At 41.8% G+C, this 13,391-nt stretch overlaps 1 protein-coding gene across 3 annotated transcripts in view; it reads left to right on the top strand.

The window, feature by feature from the left end:
* The window catches only part of LOC121908222, a 37,384-nt gene that overhangs the window by 12,484 nt on the left and 11,509 nt on the right, over positions 1-13,391 (top strand). For all 3 annotated transcript variants that reach the window (XM_042428076.1, XM_042428075.1, XM_042428074.1), the window contains exons 31-57: positions 35-177; positions 282-441; positions 547-630; positions 1,008-1,145; positions 1,326-1,442; positions 1,535-1,627; positions 1,808-2,028; positions 2,135-2,328; positions 2,567-2,821; positions 2,991-3,220; positions 3,351-3,515; positions 4,127-4,204; positions 5,427-5,795; positions 6,631-6,984; positions 7,701-8,036; positions 8,166-8,297; positions 8,492-8,644; positions 8,753-8,869; positions 9,009-9,182; positions 9,336-9,540; positions 10,544-10,698; positions 10,886-10,998; positions 11,110-11,191; positions 11,383-11,520; positions 12,330-12,492; positions 12,638-12,753; positions 13,063-13,209. In XM_042428076.1, the coding sequence (XP_042284010.1) occupies positions 35-177; positions 282-441; positions 547-630; positions 1,008-1,145; positions 1,326-1,442; positions 1,535-1,627; positions 1,808-2,028; positions 2,135-2,328; positions 2,567-2,821; positions 2,991-3,220; positions 3,351-3,515; positions 4,127-4,204; positions 5,427-5,795; positions 6,631-6,984; positions 7,701-8,036; positions 8,166-8,297; positions 8,492-8,644; positions 8,753-8,869; positions 9,009-9,182; positions 9,336-9,540; positions 10,544-10,698; positions 10,886-10,998; positions 11,110-11,191; positions 11,383-11,520; positions 12,330-12,492; positions 12,638-12,753; positions 13,063-13,209 (4,632 nt within the window). The remainder of the gene's footprint in view (positions 1-34; positions 178-281; positions 442-546; positions 631-1,007; positions 1,146-1,325; positions 1,443-1,534; positions 1,628-1,807; positions 2,029-2,134; positions 2,329-2,566; positions 2,822-2,990; positions 3,221-3,350; positions 3,516-4,126; positions 4,205-5,426; positions 5,796-6,630; positions 6,985-7,700; positions 8,037-8,165; positions 8,298-8,491; positions 8,645-8,752; positions 8,870-9,008; positions 9,183-9,335; positions 9,541-10,543; positions 10,699-10,885; positions 10,999-11,109; positions 11,192-11,382; positions 11,521-12,329; positions 12,493-12,637; positions 12,754-13,062; positions 13,210-13,391) is intronic.

Genomic DNA, 13,391 nt, shown 5'->3' with positions numbered 1-13,391 from the left:
CTTATGTTTTAATATTTCCTGGCTGTCAACTAAGAATTTGAAAAAGAGGCAAGTGATAGTGAAGATGAGCATGTCGGAGCCCAAGAGTCAGCCAACAGAGCTGGAGTTTGAGGGAACAGTCGAGGAGCTGAGGAAGGACAAGAAGATGTATCAGAAAACAGCAATGCTCCAGCTCAGGTCTGTTACCCAGTGTGATTCACTCGTCTTTAATCTGTCGATGTATTTTGTGATGATTTTGACAACAATGTTGCTGACTTTAAAAGCGACATCATCTCGCACAGACAGCCTTTTCAGACTTTTCCTCAGAGTCTCCTCCTCAGGGAGACTTTCACTGTCGACCTCCTCAAAGGCCTCTACATCCTGGAGTCTAGAGCTGGTTTCCACGGCAACAAAGAGGTCATTCATACCCTCACCCTCGGCTACCAACCACCGAGCCCTTTTGTAAGTTGAGAGTTAAATTGTAACACTTGAAGAGAAAGCGAAGGAGCTGTTGATTACTGTATTAAGTAATTTTCATGTTTTGTGTATTACTTCTCTCATATTTAGGTTTGCTCTGCACTGATTCATTTTTTCAGCTCTGACACTATTCCGTCAGACTCAGAAATCTGTGTGACCATATCCAGCAACCAGGTAAACAGTTTTTCTCACTGACAACACGATCTAAAAGAGAGATTAGATTTAATTTGACAGCAAAAATGAATGAAAACAAAATAAAAATGAATATCCTTAGTTCTGCAGACACTTTTTACATTTTTTTTGGACTCACAATTCTAGTCATTGTATTAAAGTTGCAAATGATTCTAAACATGTCAAATTTGCAAAGAAATTTATATGAAATATTACAGAATTTGCCATGTCATGTAATGCCACAGTCATCAAAATGATGTGTTGATCTGAATTTTTCATAATTGTTATCCAACTTATCCACCATAATTATTTAAGTGGATACTCAAAAGAAAATTCATTCATTCATGTAAAAAATAGTGTATTGGTACACTCTTCTACAGACCCAGAAAGACATATATGGGAAGTTACGGGTCGGTAGCAAGGAGCGGCTGACTTTCTTTGGACAAGTTCAGTTGAACCCTTTGCACTCAAGTCACCAAGCAATAAAAGTTAAAGCCAACCTCACCCATCAGCTCCAGGTAAACCAGTCTCTGTGCCCTGGAAAACAATGTTTCATTGATATAACTAAACTGTGTAAAGTGCTGTTTTGTGTGTGGTATTTGCAGTCAGTAGAGTATAAGTCCTCCAACAGTGTACAGTATAGTTTACAGTAGAAAAGGCCAAACTTGTGACCAGTTCAACTGTTATTGCTGTTACAGCTGCAGCTCCCCTCCTCTGCTATAGTGGAAGGTGATATATGTTGGAAACCCAGAAACAGCATGGACTTTGACTATGTGGCCAGAGGGAAACTGAGAATAGAGCGACAGGAGTGTCAAGTGAGTAAAACCAACTGTGCATTTTAATTATTGCTTGTTTTACAAGCTGCGTTTCTGATAAATGTTTGGTAACAAGGTGTTTTTCATTATAGCTTTCAGTACAGCTCAATGGAACAAAAGGCAGAGTCGGCCTGTATTCATCTCTCAGTCACCCCTTCAAATCAAAGATTCCCAAAACACTAGAGGTGGGCTGCTTTGGTCTTTTAACAAATTATATCATTCCATGTTCATAAAATAGAAAAATTCCCCAAAAATGTGTTTTATTCTTTGTCTTACAAGAAATTCAGGTTATGGATAACGTTGAAAATAATAACGTTGTCTTTATTTTAGCATCTAAGCTATCTTGTCATGCTGCTGTTTTTCAGGCAAAAGCCACTGCAGACATTTCTACAGGGTCTGGCATAGGGAGCACCTCAGTACGTGTGAGGGCTGATGGGAAGGACAGGGTGATGCTGGACGCCCAGATGTCTCACTCCCTCCAGCATGGAGACAGAGCCATGGGACTGAGGCTAAATTTATCCCAGAGTTTACTGCCTGCGGTCACTGACATGTATGTAAACATGGCTGCCAACATGTCCTCAGACAGGTCTGTACCACCGTCAAATTTATGATTTTGTATTTATCAGCAATACAGTAACAAATGTGAACTCATACTTACATTTCTGTTTTTTGCTTGGCTTCTGCTCCTCCAGTGTGTCTCTACATGGCTCCTATACACAAGGACATGAGGCTCTGCTGGCCCAGGTGAAAGGGTCTCTAAAAGACATCAGGGGTCTCCAGCTGGCTGTGTCAGGGGACTTGAGGCACTCTGTGACCAACCTCGCTTTTCTGCCTTCGGCCCTGGGATTAGATGGGGCGCTGGGACAGTCTGACACACTCATAGAAGGTAGAGGTTCATGTAGAAATGTTAATTACACTATAATTATACTAATAATTGTTGATTCACATAATTTATTTTACAACTGAAACAACCAATATCATAAGCAAACAATGTGAGTTCAGGATACTGGGAAACAGTCATTTATAATGTCTTTTTTTTGTATGACTTGCTAAAAATCTTGAATGAATTGGCTTCAGATGACATTTCAATGGTGTGTGTGTCTCTGTCTGTGTGTGTGATGCAGGACAGTTAAGAGTTAGAGTGATGGAGACACTGTACAGTGTGGAGCTGAGGCATCAGGAGGATCCTGGAGAGTCTCTGGGCAGAGAGGATGACGACAGCATGATGGGAAAGAAATCACACGTGACCCGTGACTGGCTGTGTGTTTGGTCCGGGGCGGAGAATTTGTGTGTGAATGTGAGCCGCCAAATGGGGGTTGAAGGGAGGGGTGAGGTCTACACCCAACTGTCTCACTCTTTCAACCTGCTCAATGCCACAGGTAATATTTACACTTCATTTAGGTGTAATAAACTTAAACTCTAACATTTTCATCAAATTGTCTCTCCATATTAGTCTCTTTATCTCTTTTATTTTCCTTCTGTCGGATGCTTGCTAGATGTAAGCTTGCTACTAAAGGTCACAGTATCTCATATGTGTCACTCCATTAGGCGTACCTGTCAGCAGTAGTGCCCAGCTGAGGTGGTTCCAGGATGGTGGTCGACTGTCAGTCCTAGCAGAGCTGCAGGCTGGACCTGAACATTTAAAAGCTGAGTTTAACAGAGGCAGGACAGACCCGCTCATTCCACGATGGGAGTTCCTCTCAAGGCTGCAGCACCAAGTCAAAGCCCTGCTGAAAAGAGGCATATCAAGCTCCGTACAAGCCAAAGCACATTACCAGGTACTGCACTATCATGACAGTCTGTTTTTTTCTATCCACAGCAACTTTCTATTTTATTAGGAATCTCAATATCATTTATGGATTCTCATGTTTATTTTTTGTATTTCTATGTGTTTATTCCCTCTGTTAGTTAGATACAGAGGGGCTGGACGCAGGACTGGTCCTTCACATGGAAGATGAGAGAATAGCTGACATCCTGTTTGCTGTTGGATCAAAAAACACCACCGCTATATTGGTAGTGTCTCTATGGCAACAGATGAAGTTGCTCCAGGGGCTCATACCTGCCTCTTTACTGGTAAATTGTGCATACTTTATATCATGTTCCTGCCTAAGACTATTACCACTTAAAATATGAATTTAGTCAATGTATCTTTACTTAGCCTTTATCTTCATTATCTTTACCTATAGAACTTTTTCAGTAAATCATTCTAAATCTGTAAAGTTGTGTCATCAGCATAACAGTGATAATTGCTTTTTTACATAAAGTCCACATAGAGGAATGTATACATTGAATAAAAAGGGGCCGAGGATTGACCCGTGTAGGATTTCACACCTTAACTTTTTTCTTGTTACTGTACGTCCTCAAATTAAATCATATTTTTACCCTGCATGTAGGATCTGAACCAGTTGAAGAAGTCAACTCACTTTTCCACATCTCCTAAAGTACACCATGATCCGAAGTATCAAATGAAGCATTTGGAATAAAACAGAAATACTGTTTCACCATCTTTGATAATCATGCTGTAATCTTGTTTCATAATCAGGGCTCAGATTAGCATGTTGGTGTACCACAAGATTTTATGCGCCTGGTTTAAAGTTCAGTATTCCTCTGAAAGTCTTCCATCTCCTTCTTCAGTTTTTCCTTTGAAAAACAAACTCTGCCAACAGGGGGTTTTGTTTTCACAGATGAACTGCACGGGGGACGCCACCGCAGACCGGCTCACAGCCCAGTGCTATGGAAATATGGCAGGCCGCCCTGTGGAGGTACGAGCCTTTCGCTCCTATAGACCACACAACAGGCTCTGCTATGGCCTGTCGCTCACTCACTTTAGCCTCAGTGCTCAAGCTAAAGGCTGTTTCAGTCCTAATGGTCAGAAGGAGCTCAGAGCAAACCTCACTCATTCTTCTGCACTACTGCTGACATTTCTGGGCGTGCCCACTAAATCTGGTCTCAGGCTCCTGCTCCGGCCTGGGCCTCAGAGGTGGGCCCTGGGGATTGGCTTGGTGGTTGGCCCATGGAGAATGGACTTGAATGTGGCACTGAGGGTGGAGAGGGCTGGGCTGTATGGCTGGCATGGGTTACTTGAGTACGGGAGCCGCAGTATTACAAACAAGGCTGAGATGACTGGTCGGATGAGGTTGGAAAGCTGGTGTCACATCTGGGCAGATGTCAGTGTGGCATGGGACTCAGTCAGCTCCACTTTGTTGGTGTCTGTCCGGTGTAACGGGGTGGGGAGGCTGGTTTGGGAGCAGGTCAGGAGAGTTGAGGGGGGCTTGCCACATAAAACCTCTCTAACAGTACATGGAAAGGCTGGAAAAGATGGACTCAGAGGATCTCTGGGTTTAGAAAACCAGCAGGACTCCCTCCACTGCCTCCTGTCTGTACTACTAAAGAACCATAAGGCAGAAGTGGGCTGGACTCTCCAGCACCACTGGGCCTCTGTTGCCTCCATCATCCCAAACAGAGTGGACCTCCAAGGTTCAGGTCAGCTCCATGACACCTCCCTCTCTGGAAGTGCTCGGGTCTCTTTCAACACCCAATCTGCTCAGCTAGACGTCACTGCTACCTGGGAGCCCTTCACCTCCTTCAGGGTCACACTTCAGCAAAACCTGGCCATTACTGGTGTACCAGGGGCGGTCACTGTTAGCATGTTGTCCACAGCTAGTCAAGCACAAGTTGAGGTGGAAAGTGACGTGTGCTCCGTGCTTCTCCTGGCAAATCAACAAAGGAGAGGAGCGGGCAAGATGATGAGCTGGAATGTTTTTGTCCATCAGCGGTGTGTCTTTTTGAAGGTTAGACAGGAAACAAGAAAAAGTGTCAGAAAACTTGTTTCCCAGCGAAAGGAAAGCAAAAGAGACATCTTCACATTGGAGATGACTCTTCTCTTTCCATCAGAGTATAAATAACAAGTCAATACTGTATGAAGCTGAAGGAGTGAAGGTTAGTTCTTGTTCTAATTTTCCTTTTTTCATTTTCCCTCTACAGTCTCTCCAGCTCCCACAATCCTCAGTCAATGTCTCCATCATCCATTCTGGCTGCTCCACAAATCTCAGTGCTGTTCTCCAGGCTGAGGATGAACAGAAAGTCAACCTTACTTTGTCCCTAGCTTGTCACCCCAGTCTTAGTCTGAAAGCATCAGTCCAGCACTCTATAGAGGCAATACAGACGGTGGGATTTCCTACCAATGGAGCGCTGATCCTTAATGTCTCAGCTGCACATGTGCCTGAGGTGGAGGTCGGCTTGGAGCTGGGACGCTGTTATTTTAGGGGAAAGACTACGTCTTCAGAAACAGAAACAGAGAGGAACCGGTCTTCTTACGCTGTAAATGTGACCAACTACTGTCCCGCTCTACAGGTAAGGAAGCCAATCAGTTTTCAAAGCATATGGAAACCTGAATAAACTAATATGTTTATGTTGTAAATATTGCTATTACCTCTAACTGTGGCAATACATTGTCATTTCTTTTATCACAGTTACAAAGAGTGGGATTTCCTACATGAATCACCCCTGTTCATGTTAACACAACCTACTTTGAAATACTTTTTTCAGCCATCAGGTCAAGCTACAGCTCATTTGGCACTAGCAGCAGAGCAGAACGACACCATATAGTAGATGAAACACCTTCCTGGCTAGATCAATAGCACCCCCATTGGTTTGGTAACACGACGGCAAGTGACCCAGAGAGCCGAACTCTTCTAAATGTTTATTTGCATCAGACTACCTCAAAGTCTGTGATGTGATATCATCAGTCAGGGTAGAGTCAGCTTTGCTGCAACCATTACATAAATAAAAAAACAGGAAAAAACTGTTTTCATGTCATTTTGTATTATTGATAGAACTCTCTTTTTTCTTTTTCTTTAAATGTGACACAAGTGTGACATAAAAAGGTAAGACATAAAGGTTTATGATAAGAAAACCATGAGAGAAAAGGAAGAAAAGAAAGGAGGAAAAAAACATGCAAACATCAAGAGAAAATAAAATAAAGTGTGCTGAATAAACTAAAGTGCTATTGAGAGGATATCAGAAATATGTGTTGTATACAGTACGTGTGCATAAAGGCATGTGATGTTAACTGTGTTGATATGCTTGACGAATGAGAATGTGACTTACTAGTTAATTACAAGGAAACAGTCTGAGTATCTTAACACTGATGACACATATAATTGACACATATATATTTCTTCCATAGGGAACAGTCCTCCCAGTGTCCCTGGTCCTTCGGGGCCTCCTGTCAGTCGACCCCTGCCTGCTGACTGTGACCTCTTTTCTGAGGGCAGACAACCAGAACCTCACTCTGGAGCTAGGTCAGTCCTGCAGGTCTCCACATCTCTCCGGGACCCTCACACACACCTTCCCTGGGCTGAGGAGCCGAGGTTTGCCCCAGACGATCACCGTAGAGGCCACTGGTCCCGGAGGCTCTGAGGAGGCTGGTGCTCTGTTAATCAAAGCAGGGACATGTCACATTAGAGCCAACAGAGTCATAGAGGCCAAAGGAAGGACAAAGTGGCTCTGGGCTCTGGAGTCGAAGTGCCCGATGTTACAGGTACAGCTTTACTAAACTAAATCAGTGATGTAGCTGAAAGTTGCATCAGGTTGTGTCTCTTTTTGAAGGGACTTCACATGAATAACTTGGCAGTTTTGCATTGTGGTTTGATGAGGTCATTTTCATTAGAAAGCCAGTCCTCTGAATAAAATGGAATTTGCTGCAAAGATTAAAAAAATATACCTTTACAAACTATCCTTGTTTCATTAGGCACTATAACAGACCCTTTTCCATGCAGACTTGTTGACATGTCATTAATTCAGACTGCATACTGGAACGCCCACTGAAACTGAGCCCTTTTAATGTTATTCGTTACACCTGTGCTTTTCCTGCAATGACAAGTTAAAATGTCTACTGTGAGAAAAGGCCATAACAGAAGAGCTTTTAACTCTTAATACAATGTCTTATACACTACTAGGGTTATTTTGATGAAATCTCGAAGGATGATGCATCTTTAGAGCATCATATTAGAAGGCAATGGGTTTGGGGTGACCTGAACATCATCAAATCCATACCTGACCCAACACATCCCTTACAAAGTACACAAAGAAACCTTTCTAACTTTATACCTAAATCAAACTGTTTCTAACTTATCCAGTCTGCAAATCTTTTCAGCGCCTCCATTTTTACTTTGAGTATAACACTGTCCGGCCTCCTGGAGATGCTATAATTACAGATATGTGAAAACACCAGTAGTTTATATTTTTCCTTCTCAGGCCCATTTGAATGGATCAGTGCAGCAGGAGGCTCAGGGTATCTGGGCAGCCATGGTGGACACCAGTCTGGGGAGCAAAAGGGGCTTCCTGAGGCTGAATGCAAGGGCCTGGCCAGAGTTGAGTCTGGAGGGTGAGCTCAATCACAACCTTCCTGCTCTCAGAAGTTTACCTGAACGCAGCAGACTGAGGGTGACAAGCAGAGCTGGAAAACAACGCTATGACACTGAAGCGCTCATTCAAATGGGCGAATGTGCCGTCAAAGCCATTGGAGCTGTGATGTCACATCCAGGCCTGCAGGGGTCACTGGTGTACTTCAATAACTGCACAGTGATTCAGGTAAAGTACATACTGTACATAGATAAAGCATTTATTTCATTACACAGAGTATTTGATAACAGACTAGTTAGTTGCTGCCTGTCAAACTGTCAAAGCGTCACATTTTCACAGGCTATTTGTGTTTTTTAGGAGTGGGGTAGTCCAGACAGGATACAGGCCTCTGGATCCTTGGTTGTCTCCCCAACTATTGCTGAATCTCATGTCTCCATGGCAATAGACAATACAGAGTTACAGGCTCTAGTGGCTCTTAAGAAAACTAAGGTGTGGAAAGACCATAAACATTAGATTTTACATTCATTCACATTTAAATATTTTACTTTTTCCCAATTAAAATGCAATAATTTGCAATAATTGTAATATGACACATATAACACAAAAATGTAGCTTTTCTGTTTTCAGAGATCAAGGGGTGTGAAGCCATGTTTTATGATTTTGTGCTTTTGTGTTTTTTTTAGGATAAAAATGAAGCATCACTTTATCTTAACCACACAGTGCCCCTGTTGAGGAAGCTGGGTCTCACTGCAAATGCTGCAATAACAATGAATTCCGGTTATCATGGCAATCGATCGCACTATTACCTGTTACGCAGCAGTGCAGGAAATCAAAAGGTTGGATGATTGATTTGGGATATTTGAAATGTGGCCAATTTAGAGTTTATAATGTCCAGGAAAAATAAATTATGTTTGCATAACCCCAAAATATTCTGATTACTACAGTTAAGCCAAGAGATGACAGTGGAAAAGACGTCTGAGACGGTCAGAGTGAAGAGTAATTTCAGACACACGCTAAACTACCTGAAGAAACTGGGAGTCCCTGGAAACAACAGCATCCAGGTTAGAAGTTAAAAAACATGCAGCCGATTCAACCAATCACCTATGAAGAACTGATCATTGATTGACTGATAATCAGTTAACTTGTCAGTATGCATTCAAGAGTCTCAGATAGTTAATGTCATAGTGACTGTGTGGGCAGGTGGAGGTTGGTTCTGCTGAAGGGAAGACTTTGACTTTACAATCCCAGTTTGGAGATCAGCAGGCGGGACTGATACTGAAGATGAAATGTTTTCCCATGACCAAAGAGATAACAGGAACCATGTGGCACAGCTGGTCCTGGCTACAGGACAGAGGAGTGCCACTTAATGTCGAGGTATTAAAAAATCCATATAACTATCAAATATAAATGTTCTTTACATTAACGATTCATTGAACTGGTGAGATACAGTAGCTGCCTCTGTCTCAAAACATATTCTGTGGTATTCATGAGGGTAGCAACAATCTTTTGATTTTATTTTTCTCGAAGGCCTTATGTTCCATCCAGGGGGCGTTTTCTCAGCTCCAGTCCAGAGTTCAGCTCACTGTGGACGGACACAAGCTGCTCGTCTCTGGCTTGAATGTCAGCGTGGCTGGTGGACGTCTGGCTGGGCTTCTCTCCTACTCTCCCCTGACTTCCAGTCAGACAGAGACTCAATTCAGTCTGGACACTGCTTTGACTGCTCAGTTCAAAGGTCAGATTGTATTAACAGCTTGGTTTAATATTTATGTTCTGTAGTCGACTGTTAATGTTATTTTCTGAAGTTTGAGATGCTTAAATATATGCGGTTGTTTCTCATTGTCATTTAAAGCTAAACAAGACAATGAATAATTCTGTATAATTCAAGGCCTGAATTATACAGGACATTGTTTTTAACTGTTTTTTTTTGGCACCATATAACAGAAGTTTGAATTTAATTTGACTAGCACTGTCATCTTAATCCTGTTTCAGGTCTGATTTTATTTTTCTATTCATGTGTCATGCAGCATAGTTGACTCTAAGAAAAGATCTCTCTTGGAATCCTTGCCACACTTGTAGGTCGTTTGAGTATTAGAGACATTTGCAGATGAAAAAATGCACATTGTCAAAGAGCCAGAGAGAGTTTTATTCAGGTAAGATTAGTTGTACATCAGACACTTTTATTGCTTTTCATGTGGCTACTTAAAGCTAATTATTCCCCGTTATTATCAAGCAATTATAAGTAATTGCAAACATCATAACTTAATTATAACAGCACACATCGGTCACACAACTAAACAGAACAGTAGCAAACAGATACTTTAACTATGAAACCAAACCAAGAATAGTCATCATATATATTCTGACATGTAACATGTGTTACTGTTTTTGTGTCAATGCATAAACAAAATTTTAAAGATGACAGTGGTGAGTTGGTTTACACTGTATTTTCTCTTTCTGTTTCATTGTGAGGTTATAAATGCAATAACTGGAGTTGGCCAGCAGATGTCACAAGTTGACCTTATCAATCACTTGGAGACATTTTCAGCACAACTGATTCTGATCAGTGTTTTTAAAGATTGGTTTCCTTTTCACTAATTCAAATAGATTTTTCAGTTTAGTTTTAAAGTGCAGACATTGTTGCAAAAACACAAATTTCTTTACTTTCATGATGGATATGAGGGTGTCTCATATTATTGCTTTAATCTTATACATCAGTGCTCTGATCCTCTCTGCAGGTCCTCTGCGGAGCGCCTCAGTAGACATTCACTGTGAGGACTGGAGGGTCCGAGTGATGGGGGACATCGGGGGCTGGGGCACGCATGCAGGGTCCAAGGAGGCCAAAGTTACACTTAAACACACTGTACAGGGTCAAACCAGCCCTGCCTTGCAAGTAAGAATAGCACACACTCACATTCTCACAGCGCCTTCAACGTCTCCAACTCAAATTCTTAGAAACTGGATTCAGAGAGTGCGGCTCAGGCCAAGCTCAGCAGGAGTTGAGGCAGAGTAGATTATGCTTGGCTTCTGGATATGTGATTTGTTTTTCTCTGCTGAGCAGCTCTGTACTGTTGATGTAGGTGGAGGCCTGGGGAAGACTTGCTGGGTCACAGCTTAGGTGCTCAATGGCTGTGAACCCTGAACTCAGCTCCTCACTAGCCCTCATCATCCAGGGACACCATCTGCCTCACAGGTACACACTCACACGCACAACACACTTCTGAAAATCTGAAAATATACATATACAACCATTTCTCCTGTAAATCACACACATACTTTAAGTGACAGAGGTTCTTTTGACCAGCAAGGACCTGATGGTGAAGGTGGTCCAGAATATCCCCAAGATGATGGTCTACCTGCCCTCTCAGCTCAATGTCAGGTCTCAGGTGGGTTCTGAAAAATTAGCAGCAGGCTGAACAATGATCTTAATCGTCTATTTTTGCCTGCTTATGTTTGTCTGTTGTGCAGCAACAACCTTGAGACGAATTAATCTTGTGTGGTATGAGAACAATTGGAGAGTTTTATTTGTATGACATGTCACAACAAGTATCACCATTTCTCTTTTCCCTCTCTCCAGCTGAACCAGTCCCAGTCCAGTGTTGCAGGTTTGGTGGAGGTGTCGTCAGGCAGGAGGAGGCTGTGGGCTCTGGGGGAAGTGGCAGCCATTGAGAGCGGATACAGACAGGCTCTAGAGCTCAAACACTCATATCCACAGGTATTATATAAAGTATATAACATGTACATTCAAGACTTTTTTATGTTCAGGCACAAATCACAACTTTGACGTTCTGCTTTGCAATGTTGTACTGTAATTCTGTTGTCAAGGATAATCACGCACAATTTGTGCCACCATCTACTAACAAACAGATTATATATTCCTCCAAATCCCTCTGCTTCTCTGATTGGACTATGGGTGCACTGCCCATATTTAGTCATGTGTCATTAAATACGTTATGTTTTATGCACCTTTATATATCAAAATAGAGCACATATTGTGCATGTGATATACTGAATTTTATGGCTTTTAAGGCTTTATGCTCAGATAAATTCTGTATTTTATGATGTGTGTTTGCCAGACCTAAAAAGTAGATTTTAATTATAATTAATAATATACAATTAAGAATAACAATAATTATTATTAATAATAATAATGATGATAATAATAAACTTTATTTACTTTTCAAAACACAGTCACAAAATGATTTACATGGAGAAATCAAGATAAAGCATATCAGCACAATAAAATTAAATGAAATCAGAAAGTCAAAATCAGTAGAATAAAATACCCAACAATAAAATAATATAAATGAGACAAAAAGGGTGAAATAATAAAATAGAACAGATAAAACATATTGGAACTATAGTAAAATGTGTTTTTAAGAAAGAAAAGTCAACATTATAAGATGTAATTTAAATGATGACACTGATTCAGGTCCTTGGCTCAATCTGTCTTTCCGCACCCTGGACATGACATGAAGATACACCCACATCCTAAATGTTACAGTGACTGTCTTTGTCCTGTAGTTGAAGCCACTCCCCAGGACTGTTGCAGTGAGGACAGTGTATGAAGCCAGGAACTGGAGCTACCAAGTCCAGCATGGAGCTGTCTGGGGCAATCAGGAGTTCAGCTTGTCCGGTCTTTACTCTGCACCTCCAGCACTGGAGATGGGGAACCAGACCCTGAAGGGTAAACTGTCACACAACCAGCTCTGCAGAGCCTCACAACTGTTAGATTTATATTGTATCTTTAAGTAAAAAAAAAAAGTAAAATCCCTCTAACCATCTAAGAATTGAGCTCGCTAGAGATTGTTGTCTCTTGTCCTTGGCTGTAGTTCAGATCACCTGCATTCCCCGTTGGACCAGTTTGGAGGTGACACTGGAGCGTTCCTTACTGGGTCGGCTGGACAGCGTTTCACTAGGCTGGACAAGGCATGGCCGACTGGAGCAGGTCAGAGTACACAAAGTGTGACATGACCCAGAGAACATGAAGGGCGTGATTCATGCAATCTTTTGTGATATCTTCTTTTGTCTCTGACTCAGTTTTTTGTCTCCTTTTGTGTCTCTTGGAGTATGAAACTGTCATATTCAATTGGCAATGCTCAAGCAAAGTTTAATGAAATTGTAATGACTGTATGTGAAACGAACCCCTAAAGGTTGTAGAATAGTCAAAGAAAAGAGTGAATGTCAAGCCTGATCATCTGTAAGGATTTCTATTCTTATTTCTTTGTTTCATAAACTATGGTTTGTTCAACTGAAGGTCAGAGCTCTCAGCTTGTGGAGTCGATCAGAGGAGATGAATGAGACCAAGCTGGAGCTGAAACAGCCCTTCTCCTCCACACTCAGCCATCTGTCCCTTCACACAGTCTCATACAGCTCACAGAGGGAAAAACGCAGCAGCCACCAGGTAGACCACACACACTTTACGCTATTAAAGTATCCATCTCAGCTAGTCATGTAACCAATAGATGAGTCTTGCTACTTTATGTCAGTGGATTTGGTACATTTGTCAAAATTAAAGCTCATGTTCCCAAAACACTGAAAACAACCATCAGTATAGACTCCCATGTTTTGAATTATGAAATGTGA

This window comes from Thunnus maccoyii, chromosome 12 (genome assembly GCF_910596095.1).
Source record: "Thunnus maccoyii chromosome 12, fThuMac1.1, whole genome shotgun sequence".
Lineage (NCBI taxonomy): Eukaryota > Metazoa > Chordata > Actinopteri > Scombriformes > Scombridae > Thunnus > Thunnus maccoyii.
This window is presented reverse-complemented; position numbering and strand designations above follow the sequence as displayed.